The sequence below is a fragment of the Callorhinchus milii genome, unplaced genomic scaffold, assembly GCF_018977255.1.
Source record: "Callorhinchus milii isolate IMCB2004 unplaced genomic scaffold, IMCB_Cmil_1.0 Scaffold19, whole genome shotgun sequence".
Taxonomy (NCBI): Eukaryota; Metazoa; Chordata; class Chondrichthyes; order Chimaeriformes; family Callorhinchidae; genus Callorhinchus; species Callorhinchus milii.
In genome coordinates this window covers 1,873,369-1,889,487 of record NW_024704760.1, presented here as the reverse complement: position 1 = coordinate 1,889,487, position 16,119 = coordinate 1,873,369, and the positions used below count along the sequence as shown (strand labels likewise).

At 45.6% G+C, this 16,119-nt stretch overlaps 1 protein-coding gene across 1 annotated transcript; it reads right to left on the bottom strand.

Annotated features, from left to right (window-relative positions):
* Positions 1-437: 437 nt before the first annotated feature.
* On the bottom strand, positions 438-11,214 carry LOC103182547. Its single transcript, XM_042342242.1, has 15 exons — positions 10,929-11,214; positions 10,375-10,483; positions 9,132-9,178; positions 8,323-8,649; positions 7,403-7,726; positions 7,088-7,172; positions 6,692-6,783; positions 6,246-6,325; positions 5,396-5,668; positions 4,430-4,654; positions 3,775-3,856; positions 2,837-3,169; positions 1,860-1,899; positions 1,367-1,477; positions 438-1,010 (listed from the first exon to the last, which is right to left on the bottom strand). Exons 3-14 carry the CDS (start codon positions 9,169-9,171, stop codon positions 1,378-1,380), a joined length of 2,001 nt encoding a protein of 666 aa, XP_042198176.1. The 5' UTR covers positions 9,172-9,178; positions 10,375-10,483; positions 10,929-11,214; the 3' UTR covers positions 438-1,010; positions 1,367-1,377.
* Between the last annotated feature and the right edge of the window lie 4,905 nt (positions 11,215-16,119).

The window sequence follows — 16,119 nt, the reverse complement described above, 5'->3', positions numbered from 1 at the left end:
GGCTTTTGAGCTGGAGCTGCTTTGCCTTTCTCTCCAACACAATGCTGGGGGTGCAATGCTTTGTCACAGGTGTTGTCCTCTGGGGGTGGGGGTGGGGGTGGGGGGGGGGGGTTGTGTCTTTGGGTGATAGCTGTGTTTTATTTTTCTTGTTTGTTTTGCTTCCCCGACGGCGTGATTAATCAAAAGGAGGTAAATGTGTTCATGATAATCATTAATAAGAAGCAACCCTTGCCCTCGATTCGTCTCCTTGTCAGATCACCAATGTCTCAAAGCACTTCACAGGTTTTTACTATGTAGTGTAGTGACTGGGTATTTGGTCAACAAATGCCACACATGCTTTGCACACAGCAAAGTCCCCCAAAAAACAGCTGTGAAGTGAGTGACTGATTTTATTTGTTGGCCTAGACACTGAAGGAGAAAAACTCCCTTCTCCTTTCTAACAATACCACAGGATCTTTAACATCCACGTGAACAGGGAGACGTGAGATCATTCTAACGTTTCATTCAAAAGACGTCACCTCCGACAATGAGGTGCTCTTTGTTAATTAACTACAAAGACCACTGTTCATTTACTTTCCCAGAGGTTAGACGTATGGAAAGGCTTTAACGCTTCAAGACAGAGCTGGTCGTGTCGACTTGATTCCAACCCAATAAAGGAAAACCTCAAAGGGTAGAGTTCTCCATAGTCCGCATAGGAGCTTTCAGACAGGAGCAAGCGTTGATCTGGTCTGTTCTCTTGTGGTCGCCCACATGCTCGTTGCGTGTCAGATTAATTTTGTTTGGGAATAGGACGCTGTTGAGCGTCTCAGACTGCATGTTGGGCTGGGCTGGAGAATACAAGTGAAATGACTATGTCAAGGATTTGCAACACTGCTATCGAGTGACGAATTTGTTGGTGATTCGCAGGTAAAGGGCTGAGGTGTGACTGTCCGGTCCCATCAGCAGAAACGCCGCACAATTCACTGGAGTTTACGACGAGTGGACTAATTGTTGAGGTCTACATCTGGGACCTGGGAGAGGAGAGAACAACAACAACAACAACAAGATTACATTTGCATAACGCCTTTCACGTCGGGAGGAATACCCCAGAAACATGATTCCCGCAGCATTTCACCATGTTTATTATTAATAATAATAGTAATCCTTGCACTTGATATGGGAGGACATCTCAAAGCGCTTCGCAGGACTTGCTGTCAAGTGTAGTGACTGTATATTTTGGAGGCGAGCGCGGCAGCCACTTTTGCTAATGTCCCCCATACCGACACCCTCCCCAAACCCCCATTTCCCCCCATTTCCCCCCCCCCCCCCCTCCCCGGGGGAGTGGAGATGTTTGTTGCTTTCCAACAGCTACAGTAATTTTACTCACCAGTTATTCCGCTATTTTTGCCAAATGGTCCAAACGCCCCAACAGAGGAGGACAGCGAAGAAAACCCAACGTATAATGTTCCACGTGAGGTAATGTGTAGCCGCTCCCTCCCTGGATCAATAGAAACAAACAACGATTCAACTTGCATTCACACAGCGACCCCCTCACTCGTGCGGGGGAGCGCCCCAGACAGTGGCGGAGAGCGACGCTGAGCCGGGTGGCGGGGGGGGTGGTGGTAAATGACTAGGCACGGACGAAGAGGAACTTCTTCTACAACCAGCCAGGAAACCAAGGGTGAGTTGGTCTTTGAGTCAGAATGATGTGGGTTCAAGCTTCCCTCGTCTGGATTTCGAGCTCACAGTCTGAGCTGATGCAAGATTGGGCTGGGGTGGGGGGGGGGTGGGGTTGAGGGGGTGGGGGGGCGGTAAAGGTGGGGGGAACGCTGTATTTGTCAGTGGCGCTGTCCCGTGTAGCGGTGCGAGTGGAAGTTTACCTTTGTTGTTCACCCGTTGGATTCCACGTCTCGATTCCTGCTTAAACGCAATCCAATACGACAGACACAATTCATAATTATTATTAATAATACTTATTATTAATAATAACTAATGATGCTCATTAATTATCAAATAATTAATCATTAATTAACGACACTCATTAATTATCAATACTCATTGATATAATAATACTACTCATTGGCCGCAAAGTTAGACAATGCGAAGCTCTGCAATGAAAATTAATTAATGAATTAACATCAACAACAACAATTAATTAATGAAATTCTCTCCCTCCCCCAAAAGGCTGCGGATTACGGCTGGATTCATTCACGTTTTCAAGACTGAGGTGGACAGATGTTTCTTAGGTCAGAGGCTCAAGCGATATAGGGCAAAGGCGGGTAATTGGAGTTGGGGTACAGATCAGCCTTGATCTAACAAAATGGAGGAACAGGCTCGAGGGGCTGAAAGGCCTCCTCCTGTTCCTGTCTTCCTATTAAAAGTTTTGTTATTGCTTGTTACTCATACGTTGCTGTACTTTCTAGGGGTTCTGCTCAGTTTCCAACCCAGCAACGTTCGACAAACTAATAATCATAATCCTTGCATTTGATGACGTCCAAAAAGCACTTCACAGAATATGTTGTAAAGTGAATTGACTGTGTATTTTGCGGGCGAGACGCGGCAGCCAATTGCGCACAGCAGCGTCCCCACAAACAGTCATGGGTTGAGTTACCGAATTATTATTATTGACTTATTAATTTGGAAGAGATTATTACCCCCGGAAAAGAGATCCGCCAATCGACTAACAACTGGGTTCCTACTTACCGCTGGGTAAACAGAGGCGCACGGGGGAGAATCAGGAAACTTACTCCTCTGAAGAGGTAAAAGAGCTGATTTTGCTTAGAAGTTGCGTCCGACCATACAAAACCTTTACAGTAACACGTCGTTAGCAAGACACAGCGGAGAGGCAGTTCCTTACCTTCGTAAACTCTGAGCCAGACGGAGTGTTTCATGTTGAGAATATGCGGGTGTTCTATACCACACCAATACCATCCCGCATCACTCAATGTTAACTTCCTCATGGTCACTGAAAACTCGCCCCTGTTATTATCCACTTCCACTGTTATTCTGCCATCCTCGGTTGTATTTTGAGGCCCCAACGTCTGTGCCAGGACATTGCAGTGTCTCCTGTAGTAGCCTTTACACCAGTACTTGCTGTACGTGCTATAAACTGTGTCGTATTCACACCTGATCTGCACCTGAGACCCCACTGAACCATTCACTGCCTTGGGTCCACTGATTGCCCTCGCAGCTGGGAATGAAAAAGACAAAAGTTCCTCTTTTTTTGTTAAAAAGAAAGATAAATGTCTATCGCAGTGTGTAAAAAAAACCCTCAAACCTCTAATTAGAAGGTGTTTAATTAATGGTGATAACAATAATCCTTGCATTTGATACAGCGCCCTCTCACGTTCTTTGAGACGTCTCACGGAATGCATCACGGAAAAGTGGATCGACTGAGTATTTTGTGGGCGAAACACGGCAGCCAATTGCGCACAGCAGCGTCCCACAAACAGTCGTGTGTTGAGTGACCAATTTGTTTTGAAGGATTGTTACCCATGGAAAGCGATCCGACAATCGACTAACAACCGGGTTCCTGCTTATTGCTGGTTGAGGCGTGTGGAGTAGGGAAACTTGCCAAAGAGTTTGCCCCACCCAGGAATCGAACCCAGATCCTCTCGCTTGCCAGGTGAGTGCTCTAACTACTAAACTACGGGTCTGCACGTAGTTATTCTGTGAATAATGGTGGTCCCATGGTTGCCGACTGAACATTAAGCAAAGCTTCTGTGACCCTTTAATACAGCTTGACAGTTCGAACATTTATACTGGGTGACCGTACACCGATTGGATTGTTCTTACCTGATGATAAGCAACTAATGAATACGAACAATGTTAAATCCATATTTGTTTGGTCGTTGTTGTTTAAAAGACTCTCCAAGTTTCATAAAGATGTTGTCTGCTGTAGTGCCCTGCACTCAATACTAAGATTTGCCTGTTCCTAAATCTCTTGTTCCGTTTGGCAGCTTTGCATACTCCTGTGACTTGTGCTGATGTCCGACAATACTTGTGAAACTCACACCATAAATTTAAGGAACTGGGAGCGTGTTTGGCACATGAGCGCAGGCCTCCAGTTTCATCTAGCCTCAACCCCACGGGATGCCTTCTGCTTCATAATAATAATAATCCTTGCATTTGATACAGCACCTTATCACATCGTTGGGACGTCTCAAAGCGCTTCACAGGATGCACCGTAACATGGATTGATGGTGCATTTCTGTGGGCGAAACGCGGCAGCCAATTGCGCACAGCGGCGGATTGAGTCACCAATTTTTTTTTGGGTGGTGGGGTGGGGGGAACGAGGAGGGATTATTACCTCCGGAAAGCGATCCACAATTGGGTTCATACTTATTGCGAGGTAAACTCCCTCCCCACACCCTCACTGTTCTGTGTGCTTTGCAGACCTACCGCAAGGTCAAGGCACTGGCAGGGTTTAATCACAGTTCCATAGCCTTGCCAAGGGATCGTTGCCAATGCATGCGTCCTTGTAGTTGGCAATGGACGGGGACAGCAGTGATAGCAGGCTCCAAGCCATTTCTCTTGCGCCATTCTCGAACTTGTGGGCATCACTAGTAACCGTCTGTTTGCCTTTACCTAAAACGATCCCTGCATTTGAATCCAAGTCACTTGGAACTGACTTTCTGCTGAACTCCAGTGAGCTCTTGTTTACAAGTCTTTTGTGCTGATTGTATGGAGACACAAAGTTCAGACACATGACCCTCAATCTCACCATCCGTCTCTCTCCGTCTTATAAACTCAAAGTCGCTTACCAATCATTATCTCTTGAGTTTAACCCCACTCCCTCTCCCTCCTCCCCCTATCCCCTCCCCCACTTCCCTCCTTCCCTGGATTGAGTGAGTGACCGAATTATTATTATTATTTTTTTTGAAGGGTTTATTACCCCTGGAAAAGCGATCCGCCAATCGACTAACAACCACATTCCTACTTAATGCCGGGTGAACAGGAGTGTGCGTGGAGGAAGGAAACTTGCCCAATGTGTCCCCTGCCCGGCAATCAAACCCAGGTCCTCTCACCTGCGAGGCTAGCGCTCTGCGTGTTAATATGCTAAAGTAACAGGAACCGAGAGCAGCAGAGGTTGAATTTTATATTGTATGTGTATTTTATGAGTGTATTTTAGTAACAGCTTCAAATCTACAGCAGATCAAACAGAAGCCACAACCTTCTTGTGTGAAACAAAGACACGAAAGGACTGACATTTCTAAGAAACTGTCCTTAATCTCCGCCTTTGAAAAATAGCGCCTTATCACGTGTTCGAGACTTCTTTGAAGGCACCTCGCGGAACACACCGCAAAGCGAGTCGGCTGTGTGTTTTGTGGGAGAAACTGTGCTCGTCTTTGAACAAGGCTGTGGTTTCCCTTGCTGTCGCTCTGGTGAGCCACTTGCTTCAAAGCCACACATTTACATAGACGATGCCTTCCTCCCCTGGAGGTTTGTCTGTGGTTTCCTCTCTGTCCCCAGACCGCGACCTGCCCTGAAGTTGCACAACCGCATACGTGATGCCATCCTCCTCGCCGCTGCCCACTGCTGGCCTTCTCCCCTCGGCCCCGACCGTCTCGTACGTGATGTCCTCTCCACCGCTGGACCCAGCCCCGCTTCCCTGCGCGTCCCCTTCTGTCGGGTCGGGAACCCTCTGCCCCATGTCGTCAGCAACGCAGTCTTCCCCTACGCGTGACACCTTAAATAGAAAGCGCGAATCGTTTGCAATGAACACAGAGGGATGGGGAGAGGGGAGCTATAAGATTATTAATAATTAAAAATAATAATAATAATTAATAATAGAAGCTTCCCCGTGTGAAGGGCACTGTATTATTATTATTATTGTGCGCAACTAGTCTGCCACGTTTCGCCCACAAAATACACAGTCGCTACGCTTTACAGTATATCCCGCGAAGCGCTTTGAGGCGTGTCAAAGACGCGATATCAAATGCAAGGGTTATTATTATACATAAACATGCCAGATAAATTATTATTATTACATATAAATATAGTATATAAATGGATTCTTTCAGACAAACCTACTTGCTCAAGATCAAAGGATGTTAGTAATAATCGTATAATAATAATAATCCTTGCGTTTGATGCAGCAACTTATCCCAAGCCTCAAAGCGCTTCACAGGATATACTGTGAAGTGGAGTGACTGTGTGTGTTGTGGGTGAAACGCGGCAGCCAGCTTGCGCACAGCAACGTGCCACAAACAGTGGTGGAGTGAGCGACCGATTTTATTTGGGGGATTGTCGGCCATTATCGACACGATCAAGAGCGAATGTTTGTACCTGAGCGACAAAGTCCTGTCTATTCCCGGTGTGTCGCGAGGCTTCACTTGCTTTTTACCTGCGAACAGATACGGTCGGTTATACAACAACAACAACAACAAGATTCCATTTATAAGCGCCTTTCACGTCAGGAGGACGTCCCAAGGCGCTTCGCAGGATTTGACTGTACAGTGTAGTGACCGTGTGTGTTTTTTTTTAGGTAAACGCAGCCGCCGTTTTGCATGGTGCAGTGTCCCACAAAGCAGCCAGGAAGCGGGATGGCAGATTTTATTTGATTGTCGGCCAGGACACACTCCCTGGTCTTTGTGTCGTCCCACGGGATCTTTAAGGTCCACCTGGACAGGCAGACGGGACCCCGGTCAGTGTTGTGGTTTGTTTAACAGTTGAATGGAACGGAATCTCCTGTGAAACACAAGCCACTTACTCATTTTCCTTCTCCTTTTGTAGAAAATGCCCGAAATTACCAACACGACACCCAGCAAACCCAGGATACAGAGCACGCAGTGAATCACCCTGCTTTAGTGGAATGAAGAAATAACAGGTTAAATAACGTTATTATTGTTATTATTATTATTATTATTATTGACCGGACGCAAGAGACGTGTTTGTTTTCTTTGATAACGACTCAACAACACAACGCTTGAGCTGCAGTGTGTTTGCATGATTGTAATAATAATCCTTGCATTCGATACAGCGCTTTATCACGTCGCTGAGATGTCTCAAAGCGCTTCACAGGATATGCTGTGAAGTGGAGTGACTGTGTGTTTCGTGGGCGAAACGCGGCATCCAGTTAAGCCGCAGTAGTCCAAGGCGTTCACACCTTTTGCCCTTGTGAATCTCCTCGCTTGTTTTCGCCTCCTCTCTGCTGCAGTGTCGACAGCCGTCCTCGCAGGAGTAGCCCTTCCCTGTAATTAGAGTTTTTACCCATTAACCATTGCATTCCCCTCAACAGAGAAACCAAACAGGGTATCCATCCTCGTGCTGCTGGATCACTATTCATCTGGTTAAAAAAAATTGATTAATTGATTGATTGGTTGATTGATTGATTGATTGATTGATTGATTGATGCTTAGTTACTTAGTTGTTATAATTTCCAGTGCCTTCAGTTGAACGGGTGAACCAGAGTAAGTCGTACCTTCGGAGTGGATTTGCACGACATAGACGCAGTTCTCTTCCCCCGTCTTCAAGACGGACACTTGGAGAGCATCGCTGGATTGGCTGCCCGGCCCATTCCGGGCGCTGCAGTAATACCCGTGTCCGTGCCCGATATTTCCGCACCGGAGCGTGAGGTTCCCACTGTCCGATACCCGCAGGTCTGTGGTGTTCACTGATTTCTGGTACCAGGAGTAGTCGATGGGAAGGGAGCCATCGACGGACTCGCAAGAGATTGACACCGTTTGCCCGGAACAAGAGGCCCTGTACGGACTCAGAAACCGGAGGATCGGCTTAGAGACAGCCACTGCAGGAGAGAAACACAGGGTAAAGCTGACCGTGTCCCTTAAGGAAAGGCATTAACGCATTAATGTTGCATCAACAATAGCAAAAATTATTATACTCTATAGTAATAACCCTTGCGTTTGATACAGCCCCTTATCACGTCTTCGAGACGTCTCAAAGGGCTTCAGGGCACGTACTGTAAAGTGAATTGACTCGGTATTTCGTGGGCGCAATGATTAGATATGCTATATATGTAATCATTAGTAATATTAATTAGTAATAACTAGCATTACATTTATAACTATAATGTGTACTTTTGAAACACCACAACAACATAGCACCCGTCAGGCGGGTGGTAGCGTCTCGGAGCATTTAATAATAACAATAATAATTATAATTATAATAATTATCCGTGCATTTGATATTAGCGCCTTAGCGCGTCTTGGAGGCGTCTCAAAGCGCTTCGAAGAATATACTGCCAAGCGAATCGACCGTGTGTATTTTGTGGGTGAAACGCGGGGGAGCCAATTGCGCACGGCAGTGTCCCCGCAAGCAGTCGTGACCAAATTATTACTGATCATTATCAATTAAAGGAGGAAGGAGCTTGGTCAACATTACCGTCATCTACTTGTACGGTAACAGGGAAATGCGGGTTGAATCCGACCGTGTATATGCCACACCAGTACTGGCCTGTGTCGTCAGCCTGTAGTTTCTCCATAGCTACGGACAACACTCCGTCTGCGATGTTGTCTGCGATTGACACCCTGCCCTGGTGTCTGGGCTGTTGTCTTGTCCGAGCCAACACCGTGCAGGTGATGTGATTGGACCCTCGGCACCAGTATTTCTCATGTTGCCGGTACTTTTCCGTCTCGTAGTGACACTCTACGACAACCCCGCGCCCCACCACTCCCGTTACGGTCTTCACTCCCCGCATTTGGCCTGAAACTTAAGGGAGGACTCGTCATGTCATGTCATGTCATATCACGTGCTGAGATCAAATTTGTATCAGTCGCTGAGGCAGAACCTCGGTGACTGTGACCGGCGCTAAACATTATAATAATAATAAGTTGGTCGCGCTGCCTTTCACGTCGGCAGGTCGTCCGAAAGCCCGTCACGGTATCTTGCTGTGAGGTGGAGTGACTGCGCACTTGCCAACCTGCGACTAATACTCGCCGGAATTGGCTAAGCAGGACGCATGCGTCCCTCCAGGGAGAGAGCGAGAGAGCGCGCATTCCATTCCACCAATCTATCTCTAGGATTTCCACGTGTCGGTGAGGAGACGTGGAACTCTGAGTTGGGTTTGGAGCAACGGTGATGGGTTTCCGCACGTGTCAGACACCCCGGCTGAGCAAAGAACAAATCCTACAGCTGCCTCTAAATTCTAATGCCACTGATTAATTTATTGCTCCCAAGATGTCTTTTCTTACCCGGCTGGAATGCCATCAAAAATATCAGAGCGAACATCATGGCACTTCTGCGAGAGAAGAGAACAAAAACATCTAATTATCTCTACCAGAGATTTTTTTTTAACTAGTAATAAATAATCCTTGCTCTTGGTACAGCGCCTTTCACATCAGGAGGATATCAAAATGCTTCGTATGATTTGCTGCAAAGTGGGGTGACTGTGTATTTTTCAGCCAATTTGCGCACAGCAACGTCCCACAAGCAGCCATGAAGTAAGTGATTAATTTTATTTGGGGGATTGTTTGTTTAGGGCCCAGGGAGAGAGAGAGAGAGGTTCCCTTCTCTTTTCGAATCGTGCCATGGGATCTTTAACGCCCACCTGAGCAGGCGGACGGGACCTTGATCTCAACGGACAACAAAAATAGTTACCCAGAGGATTCCTTCATACAAACATGCAGGCAGACCCAGTTTAAACTCAGCACAAATCAATGAGGAACGTGCAAACTTCTATTGTGTACCCGGGTGTATCTTTACTGGATAGTCTGTCAGAGGAGACGCAGATTGATTTCTGTTAATCTCCCCCATCACCATCCCGAGCTGCGGTGTTTTCTCGGAAAACGACTCTCTGTTTTGGATTAAAGGCTTCGGAAAGAGAAAAGGGGGAAACGCAAGTATTGCTGACTTAAAAGTAGGTGGTGAGTCATGTCTATAGTGGCAGTGTCTGGCTCTGTGCAGTCACTACCCCATTCTACTCCGTTCATGTTGAGTGCAAGGTTCCTTTGTGGTTTTGAGACATTGAAATTACCGGCACTTTTTCAAGATGGTGCACTGCCTAACTGCTGTCAAACTTCTTGCCTCTGCGTGTCTTGTTGGCAAATGCAGCAGACAATTTGCGCACAGCAGTGCCCTTCAAACAGACGTGGATTAAGTGACCAATTTTTCTTTGAGGGCTTATTATAATCGAACCCAGGTCCTCTCGCCTGCGAGGCGAGTGGTCTAAGCAACACTCTCACTTCAAGACTCCACGATTGCGAGCACTGACTCACCTCAATGTCTCACCGTCTAAGCTACGAATGCACAGAGGCTGAGAAACTGAATCCAAAATGTCGTTCAAACCGGATTTAAACAAACGGGTTTCAATCCCACGCAAATTATTTCTGTACCGTAAATTTTCTGAACAGTCTCTGTCCAAATAGGTGTCCACAAACTATATGGCTATTAGTTCACATGAAGTTTTTTCTTCTTTAAAAATCAACCACTTCTTACCTGGACTGAAACTGGAGAGAGATTCGCTGATTCTAAAAGTTAATTGGAAGTTTCCAAACCCGGTTCTTTGTAGAAAAGTGACTACCAAGGTTTCTCCTTCCGAACGACTCTGAAAGGCAAATAAAACTGTGCCCAACACCGTGCTGATTACTTTACCACAAAGGATATCACGTGGTGCTGCTGTGCTATCATGAGGAGTTCATGTTTTTCCGATTCACCGCACTTCTCTCTCTGGTCCGCGGGAACTTCCTTTATTTAGCGTGCTGCATTTTTAAATTAATCGTATTATTTTAATAATCATAATAGTAAGGTGGTCACTTCAATCCACGACCGTTTGTGGGGACGCTGCTGTGCGCAATTGGCTGCCTCGTTTCGCCCACAAAATATACAGTCAATTCACTTGACAGTATATCCTGTGAAGCGCTTTGAGACGTCTCGAAGACGTGATGAGGCGCTGTATCAAATGCGAGGATTATCATTATTATTATTGATTCTGCCCGTTAAGCATTAACTTCTTTGCAAATCGATGGTAAATAAAAAACGTATATCAGAACCTGTCTCTTCCCTTCTTGACGTCCTCCCGGGGATGGAGGTGAGATGGCGGTCAGGCAGCCTCACTGTTTAGCACCAACGCTAAAACAGCGAGTGTCTGGCTCGATTGCCGTACAACTCACTGCTTATTTGGTCATCGTTAACACACACTGGAAAAAGCTGAGTGCAAGCATTCCCTTCTCAATATCACGAGGTTCTGCTTTTCCACCTGGCTCTAACTTCAAGGTTCCAAGAGCCGTCACTCGGTTTCGGCTGCTCGCTTGACTTCCAGACCCACCAGTAGTTTCGTGACTCACACTAGACTCAAAAAGAACATTTGCAATTATCGCAAGTGACCTCCGCGCCGACCGTTGGCCCCACTCCCCTTGCGGTAAGGAATAATAGTCTTACATTAGCACAGTTGATGCTCGAACGAGTCAAACGAGTCCGCCACTGGCAGCGGTTCACACAACAAGCTGATGGTTTCACACTGTAGGGATACTGGTTGGTTGGTGCGGGGGGACAGGAGGCGGTGACATGGTTCTATGAGAAGTGAAAGTAGTGTCTGAGAGTCTGTCTCGTCTGTAGTCTTTGTTGCCAACAGCCCGAACAGCCACACAGTGAATTGCTTGATCAGGACCAGCACCACGGACAGCTCATGGCGATTGAGTCCCTTTATCCTCCCGTCATGTTTTCGATAAGAGTTTAAATTGTCCCTTTATTTTCTATTTTTGGGGCTAATAGTCCAACCGGTTGGAACAGAACCGAACGTGCAAATAAACTTTCGATCTGAGGAGCAACTATTGCAAACCAGAAATGGTGGGTATAATAAGACCTCCTCCAGATCGAGTGCATTATACGAAAGGGGAACAGAATTAACCCAGTGTGTCCAGACAGGGAGGGTGTCAATGTCAGAGTTCCTGTGTTGTGCATTGTGTACAGAGTGGGGAGAGAACTCTTTTCACTTTGTTTGGAAGCCAGAAGCCAAGTCAGACACACGGCTAACACGTGCGGAAACCCATGACCGTGCTTAAGAGTCTCCAAAACCAAGCTGAGAATTCCACACAACCCCACCGACACGTGGAAATCCCAGAAATTCCCCAAATTCTCGATGTGAGTGAGACTCTTTGTCGATCTACTTTTGTGTTGTTCCCCAGGATCGCAGGAAACCCAGAAACTTTTGGTTTGCAGACGCGGCTGTATAGATCCCGGCATGACTAGGTTGGGATCAATCCTTGCCTTGGGAGAGGTGGGATAATGATAAGCTCACCGCGAACCCATCAAAACGTTTTTGCGTGTGCTTTATTTTTGTGGAGTGTGGTGTTTTTTGTTCAAAAAAACTTGGGGGGTTTTCACTCAATCTGCGACGGTTTGTGGGACACTGCTGTGCACAAATGGAATCCGCGTTTCACTCACAAAATACACAGTCACTCCACTGCGCGATATATACTGTGAAGCGCTTTGAGACATCTCAACGACGTGATAAGGCGCTGTAATAAATAATAATCCTTGCATTTGACATAAAGCCTTATCACGTCGTTGAGATGTCTCAAAGTGCTTCACAGAATATACCGTAAAGTGTATACCAAATGCAAGGATTATTATTATTATTAATTATCCCAAATTGTAGTAACTTGCTTCATCCTCACGAGGGCTCATGTGTAGCAAAAGAGGCAGAACTGAGGTATCCAAAAGGCTCATTCTGTCTCTGTCCGCAATCTGAAAATTGGTTCTGCCTAAAACTTCTGTACTCCACAATTGGCCACTGGCTTTGACAAAGATGACGCAGAGGGGGAAACACACAACATGTAACGATTGCTCCTACAAGTTACACAGTCACTCCACTTTACAGTGTATCCTGTGAAGCGCTTTGAGACGTCTCAAAGATGTGATAAGGCGCTGCATCAAATGCAAGGATTATTATTATTTTACCCATGAGCTTCGTAGTAATGATAATAATAATCCTTGTATTTGATATAGCGCCTGATCACTACATTATTCATTTTATTTTATTTCATTTATTTATTTTATTTCTCTCTGTGAGCATCTGAGCACAACAGCTACAGGGAATCCAACTCGTGACATCCTGTTGACTGGGTTCTGTGCTAACGTGCATTCATTTGAACGTAATTTCCTGCCCCACAGAGAGGAATAAAATCCACTGCCCTCAAACGAGTGCTCAGCCACCGCGAGATCAGACCAGGCATCGCTTTCACCCGAGAAAATGATCCCCATTCTGACTCTTCTTCTCTGTTCAGCGTCAGGTAAGAACGGGGAATATTTAAACAGGGCAGCGTTTTAAAGTACTGTAAAGTGAACTGACTGTATGTGTACAGCAGTGACCCACATTGGATTGAGGGACCACATTTGTATTATTACTATAATTTTTCAGGGGATTATTACCCCTGCAAAAGCGCTCTAACCACTGCACTACAGGCCGCCATTGTAGGGACCAACCACCACCACAACAACAACTTGCATTTGTAGAGCGCCCTTCACGCAGGGTAGTGTCTCGGAGCACTTGGTCCCTCAATGTTCGGTCCTCGTTTACTCAGAGGTCAAGAGGCAGAATCAGTCGGCTTCGAGCACCGAGGTTTCCAAATGTATTTACACTTCATACTGCATTTAGCAATTACAATCCGATACCTGATACGCTGTCTCTTTAGTTTCAGACACATTACGGGCGACACATCCAGTAACAGGAGTTGTGGGACGAGCGATCACAATAAACTGTCACTATCAGAAACAGTGGTACCGGAACAACAAGAAATATTGGTGTTGGGGATATTATCGCGACAGTTGTCAGGTTGTAATTGATACAAAAGCCAACAATGGACGACGAGGAAGATTCTCAATCACAGATAACAGAGACGGGATATTTACTGTAACTATGGAGAATCTCACCACGGGAGATGCAGGATGGTATAACTGTGGGATTGAGATGTCTATCAATGATCCAATGTTTGCTATAAAGCTACACGTCCTTGAGGGTAAGCTATCTGAGCTACTGATTCTTATCTGATTCTTATTTTAATGTGTTAAACTCTTATATGTGAGAGTAATCAGGAAGATCCAACGTCTACAATACAATAAGATTAACAATTTTACAGTGTCTTTCACATGGGGAGCACTAGTCAGTGTTGGTTGGGCACTCGAGCTGGGGGTGGGAGCCAAGGGGTGGGGGGAAGGTGACCAAAGAACGGTCAAAGAGGGTATGTTGTGAGACGTATGGTATGTTTTGCTGTAACGGTTGACAAGATGACAGTACTTTAGTTTCAGATATTTATTCTTATGAACATTTTGGGTTTAGATCGTGATGGCTTTAGCTGTATCTGGGAGTTGATTGAGGAATGGACACTGTGGGATTTTAACAGAAATAAACTCGACTTGTCAGCGCAGGGAGGAAGTGAAGTTATTTTTATGAGCCTTGAAACTTTCCAACCGCACAGAAATGATTAATGGTCCCATTGCACCCACAGCGGGTGTTGTAGCACCTTCTGTGTCCCCACTCGCTCAGCTCTCTGAAGCAGAAATAGTCCGCATTGCAGCATAAAATCTAACACTACATTTTTATTGTGAGAGCGAAATGAAGATTTAACAGCGTACATAATAAACGATGGTTTGCTGTGACTGACTAGCCAGTCTGGCTCATTGGCAGAACTTAAGATAGACCAGTCACCTGGAATAGATATTTCTCCCAATCAACTTCTGTCAAGCACTTCAAACACTTTGGGATATCCTCATAATGTGAAAGGTGCTGTATAAGCGTATATTGTATTGTTAACCCTGCAAAGCCAAAGCCCTTGACCTGTAGGGTGATCCAGGCTGGGCAAGTAGCGGGAAGCTTGCCAGGCAGCGCTCTCAAAGGCAATCTAAGCGGTTTTAGTCGTTTGAGCTGGTTAAACTCTAACAAGTACCCCAAAGCTCACTCTGGGTTCTCCAAGCCTTGGCTCTTGCCAACCTGCACCTGAAACTCTCCAGAATTAGGTACACAGGTGAGTCCCTCCAGGGAGGGAGAGAGTGCGCGTTCCATTCCTGACACAGGGAAATTTCCATGTACGTATGTGGGAAGGGAATAATTTGCACAGCGGTAGATTGCTAAATATGCAGCATAAACGTGATACAGGGCAATAGAGTGAATGTGAGCAACAGTGTAAACCTGGTACAGACTCAATGTGAACGTTTGACACGTCCGTGATGATTGACGGCTAAAGCAAATGTGATCAGCTTCTTCCTTCTTTCTTGTTGACTAGAACTTAATGGTGCTGTATATAGGGGACTTGCTCTCTGGTGAGACTTTGTGGTTTCCTGCTGTGGCCGCCGGCTTCTTTTTAATGTTTAAATAAACGTCCTGAAATAAAAACACATTACTGATCAACAAAGTTATACACACATTCACAATCTTTTAATCCGAACGCCAACCAACCAGTAATTTGGGTTCTTAAGTTCAAATAATAATACTAATAACGCTTATATTTGTCACGTCTTCGAGAAGTCTCAAAGCACTTTACAGGATATACTGTAGCTATTAAACGACAGGTGTTAGAAATAGTCGCATTTAGCTCAGCGGTTAGAGCACTCGCCTTTGCAAGCGAGAGTATCTGGGTTTGCTTCCCGGCAGAGTGAAGCCTTGGGCAAGTTTCGTTTCTCCACAAGCCTAATAATAATCCCTCAAGAAAAAAAATGATAAATCGGTCACTTCAATCCCCGACTGTTTGTGGGTCTGTTTCTGTGAAGCACTTTGAGACGTCTCGAAGATGTGATAAGGCGCTGTATCAAAAGAAAGGATGATTATTATTATTGTTTATAACAGACTCTAACTGCGTTCAGAAATCCAAGTCTCGTTTGTACACTCGCCTCTCCCTGTGTCTTCTCGGTCTGGGACCAGTGGTGATGTACAATACTCGCATATACCACGTCTTTGTCTCCTTCTCTAGTAACCTGGAAAACAAAACGGGGTTATTAAGGGCACACAATGTGTTGGCTTTATCCTCTAATATTCAATATTAAAATAGTTAATGTCAACTAATATTCATAGTGCATTGGGAAATACACTATAATTTTATGAAGGTTTAAATACAACCTGCGTGAGACTTGTCTCGACCTAATGTAAGGGAGTGTGAAGACATTTTGAATACAGTAAAAAAATAATAATAATAATTTGGTCACTTAATCCACGATTTTTGTGGGACACGGCTGTGCGCAATTGGCTGT

Excerpts from the sequence above, each read along its gene's own strand:
- LOC103182547 (XM_042342242.1), bottom strand. The coding sequence starts at position 9,171 with ATGATGTTCGCTCTGATATTTTTGATGGCATTCCAGCCGG. Across the intron at positions 7,173-7,402 it reads CGTGCAAATCCACTCCGAAG|GGAAGGGCTACTCCTGCGAG; the intron begins GTACGACTTACT and ends CTCTAATTACAG. Across the intron at positions 3,857-4,429 it reads GCATTGGCAACGATCCCTTG|AACTTGGAGAGTCTTTTAAA; the intron begins GCAAGGCTATGG and ends ACATCTTTATGA.